Source organism: Etheostoma cragini, chromosome 2 (assembly GCF_013103735.1).
Source record: "Etheostoma cragini isolate CJK2018 chromosome 2, CSU_Ecrag_1.0, whole genome shotgun sequence".
NCBI classification, from domain to species: domain Eukaryota; kingdom Metazoa; phylum Chordata; class Actinopteri; order Perciformes; family Percidae; genus Etheostoma; species Etheostoma cragini.
This window is the reverse complement of record NC_048408.1, coordinates 14,170,814-14,186,679: the sequence shown is the minus strand read 5'-3', so window position 1 is coordinate 14,186,679 and position 15,866 is coordinate 14,170,814. Positions and strand designations below refer to the sequence as shown.

Below are 15,866 nucleotides of genomic sequence, written 5' to 3'. Positions count from 1 at the left end.
CCTCTTCTTCTTTTGCCCCAAATTTAGTGAATGATTTAGTTGATTCAGTAGTCTGATTTACTTACTGAGGTGCAAAGCTAGAGTGGTGAGAGGATTTGCTTTTATGCACCATAGCGCGCACAACCTAGGCAAATCACTATCATCAAAAAATACACGTCTCCTTCCCAGATCCCTCACAGTGAATGTCTCCAATCGTTCCGCACTTTTAAGTATAGCATAAGACTAATAAAAAACGCGAGGAAACATAATAAATATCCACCAGTGCCTGTTGACTGTGGTTGCTCACATCCTCTTCTCCAGCAGCAGCGGGCAGGGCGCCGTGCGCACTCAGTGACGCACAAGTGGCACGCGTGGTTAAAGAGATTGATTGATACTTGTGGCTTTTGTTTTAAACTTCATGAATGACAGATCGTGTCTCTTTTCGGGGTATATAATCAGTCAGCGGCAGCGCACACTGTGTACCTTTATCTTCTGTGACCTTTCAGATGATCTTGTGTCAGCAGCATTTCAAAGAAGCCACAAATAGGATATTGAAATATTGCAGGCAGTGTGTGCAAAGACATCATTCTTTTCATAAAGTTGAGTTCTTCCACCACTGTCAAATATTGTGTCTGTCACATTCATATTCATTCTCACAGTGCACCAAAGAGAATGTTCAATCCTGTATCTAAATGGCTCTGACGCTTACCCTTTCTGTCACATCAATATTCACAACTAACAGGCTGATGTCCCTCCCGGACATCCCACTCTTCACATCAGATAAACCTCCTTCATCTGCTTATATAGCCTTTAGAGTAATGGTAACCTCTACAGAAGTTCATTTACATGTCTTTATGGCTTATCAAATCCAATCAATCCAGTAAATCTGTTGTATCTGACCATACAATGGAATGGCATATCCAGAGTCATTTCATTCTGTGCAACAACAGGTCCAGCTATGATTACATCTATAGGAGGTCTACACAGTAGGATTCCTCCAACATACATTTTTAAATTGTATAGCAGCACTTTAAATTGAAACAAGATCAGATATATGTCTGGATCTAGAAATATGCTGAATCAACATAATAAAAAAAAAAAGTTGAGGTCAGTCACAGGACATTTTCCCTTTACTGTGCCAGACTGCACTGTACAAGAATGCAGTGATTTCAGTCTATTAGGTGCATTCATGCAGATAGATTACACTGTAGCACAACGCAGCGGGCACACGAGACACAAGAAAAACAATTGTTCCTTTTTTCACATCCTGGAATTTCCCTTAAGTGATTTATAGGGTTTGCAGACGGATACATAAAAGGTTACCAGAACGTTATGGTCGTATTTGCACAGTGTCCATCTGACAGTAGAGATGTGTTTGAGTAATTCAGAGGGTTGAGTGGTGCAGGAAAAAAACCTAAACTGAATCATTGCAAGATGGTGTTAAAATGATTGATGTTGTTGTAATATAAACAATGGATTTTATGTAAGGTCCTGCCTATAAGTAAATCGTATATAATGTACGTATTGCGTTTTTTGCTCTACTCTGCAATCCTGCTTGTTAATGCCGATTAAAATTCATGAGACACTGACAATTCGGAAGTTATGTCCCTGAGGATATGTAAATGATGATAGGAACTCATTTTAATAATAGGAGTGTTTTGCATTGTGAAAATAGAGCATAATACATAATCATTGATTTACGAACTAGTGGTTATTCACATGAATATGAATACGGATATTAGGTAGGCTAGAGGTAATTTTTTTACACTTTCCTTCAGTTTTGGACTTCGTTTTGAAAAGACTAACTAAAACTATGTTTTTTTTCCAGAGAGAATTAGTACACAATGTAAAAATGGGGAACACAACTCAACAACAGAAAGAAATGCATTGAGTCCCATAAAAATGAATCCTTAAGAAGTACTTTCTTTTAAAACTCTGGTTTGGTTTTGATGATAAGGGGAAAAATTAAAGAACACACGGTATCTCGGATTCTGTGGGGGAAAAATATTTTTGTAGGTCCCAAACATTTGCAGCGACTGAGCTTTTTAGTTCCCTCTAGTGAATCAGCAGACCCACACCACAGATAATTATGATTTCTTATAGAATCAGCGAATACTGTCCGCACCAGAGTAAATGTATTTCAATGTTTAGTGGTGTGCCGATGGAAATATTCTCTCTGAGGAACACGGTGGAAACATATTTAGGAAGTTTCATTTTTCATGTTTTCATTTAGTACTGTGCAAAAACAAGGGAATAAATTACTTTACAGGACAGACTGACAGTGTTTTCAACTTGACAAGTTCAGAACTGGTGAATTTTGAAAAGCTGTCAGAAAGATTTTTATCAAAAGTGTTCATTTTTTTTCTATTTTTCATAGCCACTTCATAATGATGAAAATGTCACTCGGTAATATAAGTAATGTATGGCTTTAAAGAAAGGAGTACATTATTTTCTAGTAATTATAGCCTTTATTTTCCGACTGGAAACATGGGACGAAAAAGGGGGATGGTACAAAACTAAGGTCTCTAGCCAGAATTGTTACGTTTTGGTTATATAGATCCATCCTAACTCACGAGGCTAAAAGAACGCCCCTTAAATTAGTACAAAAAGGGATAAAAGATCACAATTACTCAGGTTTAAGGGTAAAAAGCAAAGGATTGCTCTTTAAATAAAGAAACAAAAACACTATTGGGATCCAAACAGGCATAGTGAGTACATTTTAAATTAAGCAGCATATGATTTACAGTAACACTTCAGTCAAAGAACACAGTAACAAAAGATTATTTAACAAAAAAATTAAAGTGATGTATATGTCCACAGAGTCTAGTCATGACCCCGGTCTGTTCCCTCCTCTGATCATTTAGAGACTGGCTGTATAATGAGGTGCTGCTGGCTGAATATTTGACTGCAGCGTTATGTGTGTGTAGAGACGTAATTGTCTTTAAGCAATTACATTTATGACATAAAATGTACTGCATACCAGTGCACATTTCACAAAATATCAAGGCAGCGGTGACATAGCTTCAGCTGAAGCGTTGTCGTCAGCTCTTTTCATGGCTGCCTCTGTGGTGTGTCACAAACCGTTTCAGACCTGTGGGCTATTTGGCTTAATCAATTCCAAATTTAACCAATGACAGCAATAATGAAAGAGCGTTGCTCTTCAAATATTTCTTAATTAGTTCTTACCTTGGATATTGACAGCTGAACATAACGTTCCTAAAAAGTAAAACATGAAAGCTTTACTTTGTAGGTTATTGTACTTTAGTTTTTGTGTGCTAAGCAAGTGGGAATATTGACCACCAACAGACTGACCACACTAATTAATTAAAGGCTTTTAGAGGACATGTCTCTGCTACTGGAACCTTTTGACAGAAACCTAGATTCAAGACAGTTTGTCTCCTACAAAATGAGTAGTGTTATAGTATGTATGTATGGAATACAATACATGTATGTATATGCACGTATAGTTTGTTATAACATGTACAGTAGGTATTCTACATGAAGACTTCTCCTGTAATGTAATTTAGGGCACTGCAGTCATCTTTAAATATCAACTGCTACTCTGACCAGACTAAAGCACTCTTGTTCCTGACAGTGATGGTAATGATGATGGCAAGCTAAGATATGTTATATGCATAAATAAATATGCATAAATATGTTAACATTTTAGCTGCATACAGAGAAGGTAATGTGGTTCTCCTTCCTTCAATTAATGCAGTGTTTCCCCCCTAATGAAATCAGTGGAGGTCACTTTCACCCATTGCCAGTTCTAGCCTGCTAAATTAGGTGGGCTGGTAGAAAAAATGGGTATGCAACTTAGGTGGTTGGTAGCACGGAGGTTAGAGATTTGCAGTAGCTCCCCTTTGGGTGCCAGCTTGTCACACCCTGGTCACATGGTGGTAACCTTTGACTTAATCCCAGCAGGCCTGGCAAACCAAAGGCAAACAATTTATTTCAAGATATGTATGGAGGGATATCATTTTTTTTCCAAATATTTTTTCTCCTGTAAATGACCTTTTCTTATTTACTGATATCTCTGCTGAGTCAACACACATGTAGGCCTATGATTTAGTCCTCCCTGATTTTTGTCTTTTGTTGATGAAGTAGCATCTTTAAATATGCATGTGGCACTTATTCATGTGAATGATACATTAATTCATTTTAATTAGTTAATAACCCCCTGGATTGTAATAGCTCAGATGTGTTTGAACAAGTGTTCTGCTCATGTTAAAAACTTTGTGCACATTCAAAGTGTAGCTCATCCCATCTTATTTTGAGAAAAAATTATAATACTTTGAGAATAAAATCACAATATTTAAAAAAAAATCCACCTGCCCTATGGTCTGCTGTGCATTGCGTTGTTGCTCTGCTCAAATGGCAGTATCTCATCCACACCATCTGAAGGACAAAGAGATCCCAGCCAGGGTCTCTGGATAAGACAAAGTTTAGGGAAGTGACTGAATGCTGTTCTGCTTCAGAGGTGGAAACTATGGCAGAAGCAATGAGGCAGCATGACACGTCTGCGGCAGACACACACCCACACACACACAGAAGCGTGTCGATTGTAATTGACTGGAGCTGCTACACTAAATGCGGAACCCGCGCTGCTTATCTCCATTTTTACAGAGAGAGCGGGTGTCACTGCCCAATGTGAGTCAAGAGCAAATATGAGTTGTGCAGGCTCAGATTTAAATGGTTTACGTTATAACGTGTCATACTGAAATATGTGAAATCAAAAAAATAATAAGCTTTTCTCATTATAAACAATAAAATAAAAATGGAAATAAGCTAGTTTTAGCTATCTATGATTGTTTTATTGCTAACGTTAGCTCAAAACGCCATTCAAGTGACAGCCTTTGTTGTGTTTGATTGCTAACTTGTAGCCAGCAATGAACAAATTTTGTTACGTAGGACCATTTTTATAGTATTGACATTACAGAAGTCTCTCGTTAGCATCTTGTTGGCTACTTTTCGTAAAGTGACGCATGAACAACTTACATCTACACTTGACTCACATCAGGTAGTGACAGTGGGAAAAAAGTGACAGGTCTGATTCAGAGCAATTTAACGATGAGAAGACGGGGCAGTAGGCGAATTTGGAGGCAGGCTTTAGGCTGGCCACCCAATCAGAAGTTATAAATGGAACTGGTATTTTCTGTGCTATTTTTCCATTGGCTGAATACATTTTCTTAACTTTTGACTGGGTGCGCAAGATGCACGTTTGGGTAGGCAGAGCCCACCCCAGCTTATTGCTGCCGCCGGCCCAGCTTTCATCACATCACATTGATGCTTGTATTCCCCACATGCAGCATTAGTGTGTCATGACCTATGAGAGCTGGGGGAGAGGACTGGGCAGGGTAGTGGCAGATTTTGTCAACACAGCTCCATTAAATGAGTGTTGTTGCTCTTTTTTAATGATTACCAGTTTATTATTTGTTGCTCTGGGGTTTTAAGGACCAGAAGGACAATATGATCCTAAGAATCTTAAAACCAAAAGATAGTCAGCAGTAATAATAATAATAATAATAATTGATGAAATATTACTGGTTAGTTATTACTGATTCATTGAGATATCAGCAGCATTTTAATGTTGCAGCTGTTTGAGATGTAAATAGTTTCAATAATTGTATACTGTACCCAACATTTAATCTATAACTTTGTGTAGTTTTTTATAGTAATTATATATATATATATTCTATACATATAACTAATGCTGGCTAGCACACAGAAAACCTCTTCTGTTTAGCTGTCCACCTTTATGGCTCGAACAACAGGACAGAAAAAGACAGTCAGGTGGCCCTCAACCCAATAGTCATGCAATGCTTCTAACGACTGGTTCTGGCCCATTTTAAGGACACTGTCAACATCAATGTGGTGGACCCCATCAGTATGTTTATAGGACAAATGGGCTGTATCTGACGCAACTGTTGTCCACTCTGCTCTCACCCACCTGGAGAGCAGGGATTATTTTACCGGGCTGTTCCTCCTGGACTAGATCTGCTTTTAATATGATCACTCCGCATACTTTAGTCAACAAACTGCTGGACTTTGGGACTAAAACCCTCTCTGTGCAACTGGATCCTGGACTTTTTGACAAACAGGCCACAGTTTGTTAGATCCATGGCGTCTCATCTTCCACCATCACACTCAACACTGGGATGTGTGCTGAGCCCCCTGCTGTGCACACTTCTTACATAGGATTGCACTGCAAGGTACCCGAGCAATTGCAAAATAAAGTTTCCGGGTGACAGAGTGGTTGTTGGACTGTCATTTACATCAGCAGGTGCAGAAGCAGAGCTTCAGGTATTGAAGGATATTGAAGATATTGAAGGATCCCACCCACCCGGCACACAAACTATAAACCTATTCAAGAAGTGCAGCTTCTTCCCAAAGGAACTGCTGCCCAGTTTTTAACTGTGCTCTATTTATTACACAGTCCCTCCAGGATTTTGCAATGTTGCAATTGTTCCAATTCACGCAAATTCAACTAATCACTTTGGTAAGACTCCACAAATTTGGCCAATAACCGGAGTTTTCCGTGCAGTCAAACATTCCCAGCAGCGGTGCTGTTGAGTGCCCCAAGCAACCGACGCGCACACACATCAACACACATGTTGGAGGCAGAAATAAACAGAGATGAGACGGATAGGACGACCTATATTGAGGACAGCTACGCACGTTGTAAGTGCAACGATAAGTTAAAGTTCAATATGTACAATGTGCTTGAAACCATAATGTTAAGAAATTAACTAACAATGTAACGATCTGCAAACCACTGAAACATATGTTCACATTTGATTCATTCAATTAATGATTTTTGTCTTTAATCCACCAGCCATTTTTATGTTATACCAACATTTGCAGAATCCTTAACCTTTTTGGCAAGGTTACTGGGAAAATTAATTTGTATTCTTCCCAAAACAACTTTCATTTTTCTTTTTAAAGAACTATACAAAAAACCTTTTCTATTATTTTGCATTTTCTCTGTTTCCCGCAATTTCATTGGAACATACATACAAAAGATATTGCAACTTTTATCATAATTCTTTACAAAAGCTCCCACAAAATCAGTAATTTAGGGCCACGGCAATCTAAAAATAAGGCTGTGAAATCCTGGAGAGACTTATTATAGGTTTTGTTATTGTCATTCTAGCTAAGACATTTGTTATTTATTGTATACGCTGCTGAGTCTAAGAAACACGTTGTGTTACTTCATGTTTTAAACATGCCTGTATGACAATAAACTAAATCTGTAACTAACCAACACTCGCCGTATAGCCAATACATATCACTCATTTATTTGTGGCATAGCCCTCCATTGTTGTCTATTAAAATTAAATGAGCCACGCTGTTGCAGTGGATGTCATGTCTCTTCAATATGAACTGAAGTTTATTTTGAGTCAATCCCACATACAGTACACTGCCATGCAGTTGTAAATACTCAGTAGAGAACCAGAAGTGTCAATCTGCAGCTGAAAATAGTTTGAACAAAAATATAACATATAAAATATAAAGCAAAAATCACACTATTTTCTCCTGTTTGAGAAATACATTGCTACACGTTGCTACCATGTGCAGTAACCATCTACTATCTCTTCATTATTAATGCAAATACATTGTTCTTCTCCCACAATGCTCCACATTGACAATTATAAAGACAAAAAAAATGACAAAAGCAGACAAGCAGCACACAGCTCCCCTAAGAATGGCAACAATTAATCAGCACCTCTTAGGTATTCAGCCGTGCCAGATATCATTAATATGTGGAAATTTCTTCTTTTTTTAGTCTCTGTCAATGATTTGATTAATGCTTTAGATCTTATAAATGTGACTCTGTTTTTGTGCTATGCACCTAGTCATCAGTCCTGAGAGACATTCCCAACAGATCAATAATCACATGTGTAGCTGCTTTCAAACTCTTATTAAGAGGAGAGAGTAAGTGGTGTTTGTGTTCCTTTAGACATCTGGCTTTAAGGGCATTTTCACACCTGTAGTTTGTTTGTTTTGGTCCAAATCAGTAGGTGAGTTTGTAAACTTGGAGAGATTTGTCCACTGTTGGTTTGGTTTGGTTTGGTTTCACACCTTGAAAAATCCAAGCTTACCAAAATACACCATTACAAATCACGCAAGATCGTACACTCCTCTTATTGGTTGGATGGTTCTGGGGGCGGGAGCAATAAAGTAAATACAGGAATAAGGTCCTGTTTCCTGGACTAGTGCATATTTCTTGCATGTCCATGGTCAAACCCGCTCATTTCATTTAAATTATCAGACACTGTTTCGTGAGAGACGTTTCTGAATCTGCTCTGCTCACCGAGACTTCGCTCTGCTCTACTGGCGTCTGTCTCCAACTTGAGACAGCGAGCTTGACCACAGTCTAGTTCTGTGATAAAAACACTGCACGCGTCTACAGTTTGCTGCTCTGCTGCATTGCAGAGTGCTAAACACACCTGACTACAGGAAGCATTAGCTATGTTTCCATCCACACATTTTTATCCAAATTAAGTGATATTGAATGAAAAATGCCTTTTGAAAACAACAAAATTTGATGGAATTTCATGAATATTGACTCAAAGGAAATACGTTCGGCCTCATTGGATTTTATATTGATTGATATACTGCTTATACGATAAATGTTGATGGAAATGTTATTTGCCTAAGATTTAGGTCTTTTTATAGTTGCATCCCTTTTAAAGTTAATTCATCAAGAACCTGCAAAGGAAATGGCCAACCAAGGAGGACTTCTTCCGGATCAAATGAAAGGTATTTAAACAGCGAGACATGTCTAAAAAAAGAGTTGTTTGGCAGCGGTGCCAGAGGGAAAATCAAGGCAAGCTGCATCGACGCAAGCTGCATCTGCATCATCACAGCATTGTGTTGATAAAGTTGTTGTTTTCTTATTATAGCTTGATATGTTGCTATCAGCTGGCACATGAGCACTATTACAACTTGTGCAATATTGATCATTTGTTGGTAGACGGCGCAATCCATTTTGTATAGAAAATCTTTGTTCGCAAATTTGGAAACTATAGAGTTTTACCCAGGAAAAGTGTTTTTCTTGGAAGTGTTTAAATCCAAACCACAATCTTTTTCCTAATCTTAATTAGTTGTTTCGTTCCCTAATCTTAATTGTTGGTGCGGCAAAATGTTCATATTTTGTGGACTAAATTTAACAGATATGAGCAAGAGCTTGTGGTGCTCTGAACCCAGCTCAGTCACCCATTTCCGGCTAAATACATCTACTACCTACACATAACTGATCTGCAGCATGCGTAGCAAAGCTCTGTAGCGGCTTAAACACCTAGCAACTGCCACTCTGCGTCATGGAATTCGTAGCCAGCTGCCATTACGGTACCACCTGCTGCACGTGACCAGACGGCGGAATTTTGTACAATATCATACATTTTGGTGTGCATCATTTTCGTACAATATCTTACGGACACGTTCATGATTATGCATTGACAAGTGTGGTAATGTGTGTACATTGACAAGTGTGGTAATGTGTGTACATGTAAAGCCCTGACGAGTGGGGAAGATTTGTGGGATTTTGATGCGAATATTGATTTTTCTTTTGCTTCTTGTGCCATACACACAAGACACACATTCACACTTTTGAATGGTATTCTCCAACATAAGCAGATGTTTTTGTTTCTCCGCTGGATGAAAACCTTTGCCTAGAAGTACAAACACTTTTCAAGTTAAGATCCAGATGTTTTATTGTCACAGGTATGTGCTCAAAACCAAAAACCAGACAATGTCTTGTTTGGGCTGCTTGTCATGTTTCAGAAGCAAGTTTGCAATTCCACCAACAAGTGATTTCCTCTCTAGACTGACAGTGAGTGTTTCATTCAAAAAACAGTTTGTAACCAAAGGTTTAGACCAGCGGTGCCCAACCTTGGGGTTGGCAAACCTCAATGGGTAGACCACAAAGAAAAATTCACCAGGCACCATGCAGATAATTCTATACAAAAGTACGTTGTTGTTTTGTCGGATTTTTCTTTTTCCTTTCAAATACTGGAATCGTTCACCTCTTCAGTAATCTTAAAATCCATTCCAACAACAATCTCAGAAAAACTCACTCACTTGAACTGCTCACAATTTATGTCCAACCTTTAGAGATGGATCACAAGCAGACATAGATTTATGTCAAAGGTTGGAACCCATGGATTAGACCATTGTGACAGTCTTTTCAACAACTTCTCCAAGTTGCCCCCTACCCTGTTGTCAATTGTATACAATGGCAATACTTTTTTTAAGACAAGTTCTATATAGTATTTCAGCTCCAGTTATTTTGTGTCTTTTGCAGTTTTTAATTATCTGAGTCATTTTTGTAGCACGTCCAGTAAGAAAGTGAATAAAGATACATTTGTGAGAAAGATTAGATTGTGGCTAATTAGAAAAGTGCTTACTTTACAGAAACTATGGGTTTATTTTTCCTCCTCTTCTGTTAACGCTTTACTTTTTTCTTCTTCATCTTTTGCTTCCTCGTCTTTTTCCTCTTCCTTCATTTCCTTTTCACCTTCTACAACTTCCTTTATTTCCTTGCCTTTTTGCACTTCTTCCTTTTTCTCCCCTTCCACTGTTTTGTCTTCCTTCTTTCCCTCTTCTTCTTCCTCATCCTCGTCTTCCACCTCTTCACCTGTTAGGTGTTCCAGATCTGCGATGCGATGTCTCAGAGCCTTGTCAGTGTTCTTGTAATTTCCCAGAACCTTCTTCAGCTTAAATTGCATTAGCTCCAACGTGCTGTACAATTTGTTAACCTTCTCCTCCAACTCCTTGGCCTCGGGTATGATGTTAGCTGGGTCCAAATCTATCAAACCATCTTTCATCAGGATCTCCCTCCCTTTCTCCTCCAGCATGCCTTTGGCATCCGGATACTCTAACAGTGACTCCATCAGGTCATCCTTGGACAGGCAGAAGAGGTCTGAGTATCCAATGCTACGGATGTTGGCTGTTCGCCGATTGCCAGCTTTGCTGCCTTTAATATTAAGAATACTGATCTCACCAAAGTAGCTGCCGCTTCCCAACACAACAAACTGTGTGACACCATCATCAGCAACAACTGCAAGTTTTCCATCTTTGATGATGTACATCTCCCGGCCAATATCGCCCTTTTTGCAGATATAGTCTCCTGGACTGAAAACCTGTGCTTGCAGCTTGAGCACCAGCTCGATCAGCAGGCCTGCCTCGCAGTCTGCAAAAATGCGAACTTTCTTGAGAGTCTCCATGTGGACCTGGATACCGATCTCAGCCTTTAGCTTGTCTGGAAGATACCTCATCACCTCTCTTTCATCCTGAGCCCTGCCACTATTCCACAGATACTCAAACCACTTGATGACTCGCAACTCAAGGTCCTTGCTGACCTTTCGGACCTGCAAATGAAAGGAAAACACAAACATTCAAGATTTAATCAAAGAATAGATTTTTTGCTCTCTTAATTGAAAAAAGAGGTCCACCAACCTGCATGTACTGCTTGATGTTGTCAATACGGGACTGAAACTGAGCTTGGGCAGCATTCATATTGGAGATCATGGTGGCAATGTTCCCTACAATGGTGGCAAAGATCAAGACCCCTACTAAAAAGTCAATCACGTGGAAGAAAAATTCTGAGTCCAGGGCCGGAGGTGGAGTTTCTCCGATGGTAGTCAGGGTCAGTGTTGACCAGTAGAGGCTGAATGAATACTTCCTGCCAAACTCCCCAAACGCAGGCTCATCAGGATCATCCAAAGCCGGGTAAACCCAGTCGTCAGCACCAAAACCGATGTATTTGGAGAAGGAGAAGTAGAAGCAAGCGTTCCAGTGGATGATAATGAGGATGTACATGATCAAATTACCAATACGGAAGATGTTGGGGTAGTTGGTTTTAGTCTCTGTCCTTGTGAAGAACTCCATCATGCGGCCGATTCTCAGCAGCCTGTTGATGCGAATCTCTGGGTAGTCGAGGCCGAGGAAGAAATAGAGGAAGTCAGTGGGCAGCATGGAGATAAAATCGAGACGAAACTGGAAGGTGGCGATGTAGCGATCAACCAGCAGCTTCTTATCTTTTATCATCAGGCCTTGCTCCAAGTAACCTGCATTCAAAAAGGTAGACCGTTTAAAGACACAATATGTACAAGGTTTTTCTTCACAAGTTCCTGTGAAAGTTCTAGAGGAAGGTTAGAATGAAATCAAAAACATTATTGCAATAATTGCCCCTTGATACACACCATTTCAATTTTGATTTCTTTTGTCTTGTACAAAAGGCTGCCAAGTGAAATTAATTATACAACAGAAAAAAACACAAAGTACATACAATACATTGTGCAAATACATTTCAACCCCCCCCCCCACCCCCTTTAAACCTTATGGCTTGAGTTTAGAAGATGTACTAATATAGGGATGAATTAGGTTTTATATCTGCTGAGGTATCTTTTATGCTAAATTGGGACCCTATAACATTGACCTGATGGAAACTTCTCATATTGAGAGTGTAGGACATGTGAGGGGTTACCAGTAATGTTCCATTGCATAAGCAAGGGATCTTTCCACGTGCAGTATCAATAGTAGCTGTTCTTATTTTCATTGGTGTACAATACATGTGGGTATGTGAGTGTTGTTTTAAGAACAGACTTGGAAAACAATGTGCTATTTCCCTCTAACAGATTTTGATTGGGCGGCTCAGCATTCACCTGTTCGAGTCCTGAAGAACATATCAGCCAGATAGATTAAGTCTGAAGTGTAGTCCAGAATAACCCAGTACATGATGTAGTCATGCTGCAGCTCCTCAAAGCAAGCCCTGTTTGTAGGAGAAGACCATCAGCGATGAGTGTGTTTTGTAATTTAATAGTGTTGAGCACCTTCCCACAACAAAATACATATAACACATGATGTATTGTGCTGCTGCTCCAGCTGATGTGGTGTTAAGCTCCCTAGTCTCAAGCTAAAGCATTTATTTATCCAGTGTATTCAAATTAAATTAAAGAACCTGCCACCAGCTTTTGAAAAAAAAGGCTATTTTCTGCACAAAGTCAACCCGCTGCTAAAATTGTAACAATAACTATTTTAAAACAGCTACAGAGATAAGGATAGCACTTGATGGATTTGGTTGGAACAATATGCCCATTTGCCCTGCAGGGAAATGTGTTTAAAAAAGGTCACCTGGCTATGATCATGGTCCAGTTGTACATGACTGGTAGTGTGATGATGAACAGCCAGTTGTAATACAAATTCCCAGCCGGATTAATGACAAATATTTCTTCAGGTCTGTGAAAAGAGAGATGGAAAGTGTAACTTAAATATCTAAAAGTAGAAATAGATGCCTTGAGGAAGTTACTCTGAATGATGCACTTACTTATCTTTGTCCTTTACATTTTCTTTTTCTTTTTCTTTTTCTTTTTCTTTTTCTTTTTCTTTTTCTTTTTCCTTCTCTTCTTTTTCTTTTTCCTTCTCCTTTTCCTTGTCTTCTTTTTCTTTTGCCTCCTTTGCTTCCTTTTCCTTCTTCTCCTTCTTCTTGTTTCTGTAACACACATCAATACATTGGAGAACACTGAGCATCAAATATTCATTTACAGCAAAATTTACTGAAAGATTTGTAATAAACAAAATTACTCTTTCTTCTCCTTCTCCTTTTTCCTTTTTTTCTTTTTCTTCCTGGAAAAGGATTAATTAACACATGTAATTATTGAAATTACTTGTTCTTCAAAGAGAAACTATTTTCCAATGGCTTCATAGCTTTGTGACTCCACAATTGTACTTACTCTTCATTGTTATTGCTGTTATTTACATTGAGCAGACAATGATGATTTGATTCAGGCGCACTTCTGGAAGCAACACAGCATGTTACACATAAAGTTAATTAACTGTCTTACTCTTTTCATTAATGTATTGTAAGAGCTATGAATAATTTGAGATGAGTCTTTTGCTGACCGGTCATCCTCGCTGGACTCATCACTGTCTGTGGAGAGTTGTGGTACAGTGTGAAGTGGCACAGTGTGGGGGGGGAGGGTGGTTGAAGAATCCATAGCAGCAGATCTGCAGTTTACCCTGGAAAAGACATCACACATTAAGAGGTTAAGTACTATTACATACAAAATTGGTCTCTACTGTACAGCTAAAACTATTACTTCATCATTTGATTATACCATAGACAGAAAATGAGTCAAAGTCTCACAATAGCCTGATTATTATTTATGTATTTTTAAAGTAAAAAAATGGCAATAGCTAAAGAAAATTGCTACCATTACCAGCCTCTCAAATGTGAATATTTGGTGGTTTTCTAATTCTTAGATGGTAAACTGAATACATTTTAAACTGATGGACCAAACAAGACATATGAAGACATTATCTTGATCTGAAATGGAGAGCTTTTTCCTATTTTTTATGTAAACAAGAAATCAAGAAAAGTAATCTGCAAAGATACATCCCTAGATACCTCTCACAGTCTCCATGGTGTTGCTGCATGTTTTGAGTCAGAAAGGTAAGAATAGATGACACAAGCACCAAAATTGTGTTTCCAGTTGCATAACAGTGAAAGGTCTGTTCTCACAACCTCTCATACAATCATACTATAACAAATGTCTGCTCGCTAAAGAGAGCAGAAAGGAGAACAGTTTTTCAAGTCACTAGCTTAGAACCACTGTCATTTAATGGTGATACAAAAGAAAATAAATTAGCAAAATATAGTCTACATCACACCTATTTAAATACTGCAAACCAATGAAAATAACCAGAAATCATTTGCAGTGTGAAACAATTCAGTTTCATGCTTAACTTACCTTTTCCACTTGTTAATGTAATGTAAATTCCATTTTCCTTTGATCCTTGTTTTTACGATCAGGTGGTTGGCCTCTCACAGCAGACGCAGATTTATTTGATTGATAATTCAATGCTAATAAAAATAATAAAGCAACACAAGTTTTATCTATAAGCATTCAGACTAACTAACTGTGTCAGAGTCTTAGTGCCCTCGATAAGGATTTGTGGATTACAGTTCGCTGGGACGAGGAGAGACAAAGTCTCTCATCCTCGTTATTTGCCCACTACAGTGTGTGAGGAGATTTGTTTAAGTGAACTTTTGACAACCTGTTGTTATACTGTTGAACAGTTTGTGTCGACATAATGTTTTTTTTTTAATCTGCGAAAGGCTATTATTTTCCTGACGATTTGTGGAACAACAGAGGATCACACACACACACACACACACACACACACACACACACACAGTCAGCACTCTCAGCTAGATCCACCTCTGATCCTATTAAACCATGCCGGGTATTACAGATTTCAAATCAGGTGGGGCTGGTTCCTTTTATAGAAAATAAGAGTCCTAGTAGATGAAACCTAAACCTCTCTCAGCGTTGAGTGCTGCGTCCTAAAAGCAGGAGATCCTCCCCTGTGGTTAAGTGGCACTCCCTGTTGGCTGATGGTGTGCTTGCAGTTTTATGACAACACAGATTCTCTGCCCTTGTACAGTATAAACTGAGGAGTTTATTTTTTTTAGTCTCTGGAAGTTAGATTTTAAATTGAATTATGTTAAAACAATTGTGAATTCTCATAGTGTTTTACAGCTTTGTTTTTTTCAATGATGGGAACACTTGAAAGAAAGGCAAATAATGGACTTGTCACCAGCTACTGACATTTTTGTCTTTAGTTATAGTATTTATATATTTACAGTACAGGCCTTTCTCACCACAGACATAACATGTCAAAGTAGAAAAAAGCACAGGTGTGACTAATGAAATGAATGATGGCTTAATTCCATTTAGCTAACTCTTCAGTTTCAGGGTCCTGGTATTTTGCACTGGGACACATGAATAGGACACAACCGCAATGAATGTTGTTGTTAGTGTAGACGTGCTTTTCCTACTGTGAGTAGTCAAAATGGGATCTGTGTAAAAGGCTAATACAAA

The 15,866-nt window shown here is 38.6% G+C and overlaps 1 protein-coding gene across 2 annotated transcripts; it reads right to left on the bottom strand.

Annotated features, from left to right (window-relative positions):
• Window positions 1-9,677: 9,677 nt before the first annotated feature.
• cnga1a (cyclic nucleotide gated channel subunit alpha 1a) lies at window positions 9,678-15,137 on the bottom strand. 2 transcript variants are annotated; one of them, XM_034889704.1, is made up of 10 exons: window positions 14,733-15,137; window positions 13,885-14,001; window positions 13,716-13,778; window positions 13,567-13,608; window positions 13,310-13,474; window positions 13,117-13,221; window positions 12,648-12,754; window positions 11,440-12,050; window positions 10,407-11,351; window positions 9,678-10,185 (listed from the first exon to the last, which is right to left on the bottom strand). In XM_034889704.1, the coding sequence occupies exons 2-9, from the start codon at window positions 13,977-13,979 to the stop codon at window positions 10,407-10,409; spliced, it is 2,133 nt and encodes a 710-aa protein (XP_034745595.1). In that variant the 5' UTR covers window positions 13,980-14,001; window positions 14,733-15,137; the 3' UTR covers window positions 9,678-10,185. The 2 variants fall into 2 exon arrangements, with proteins under 2 accessions (XP_034745595.1, XP_034745587.1); XM_034889696.1 differs by having other exon boundaries at window positions 9,678-11,351.
• Between the last annotated feature and the right edge of the window lie 729 nt (window positions 15,138-15,866).

Bases quoted from the DNA above. Each gene is read 5' to 3' on its own strand.
- cnga1a (XM_034889696.1), bottom strand. From the start codon at position 13,979: ATGGATTCTTCAACCACCCTCCCCCCCCACACTGTGCCACTTCACACT. The intron at 13,475-13,566 runs GTAATTTTGTTT...TGTGTGTTACAG, and splicing joins AAGGAGAAGGAGAAGAAAGA to AAACAAGAAGAAGGAGAAGA. The intron at 12,755-13,116 runs GTGACCTTTTTT...TCCTACAAACAG, and splicing joins TGGACCATGATCATAGCCAG to GGCTTGCTTTGAGGAGCTGC.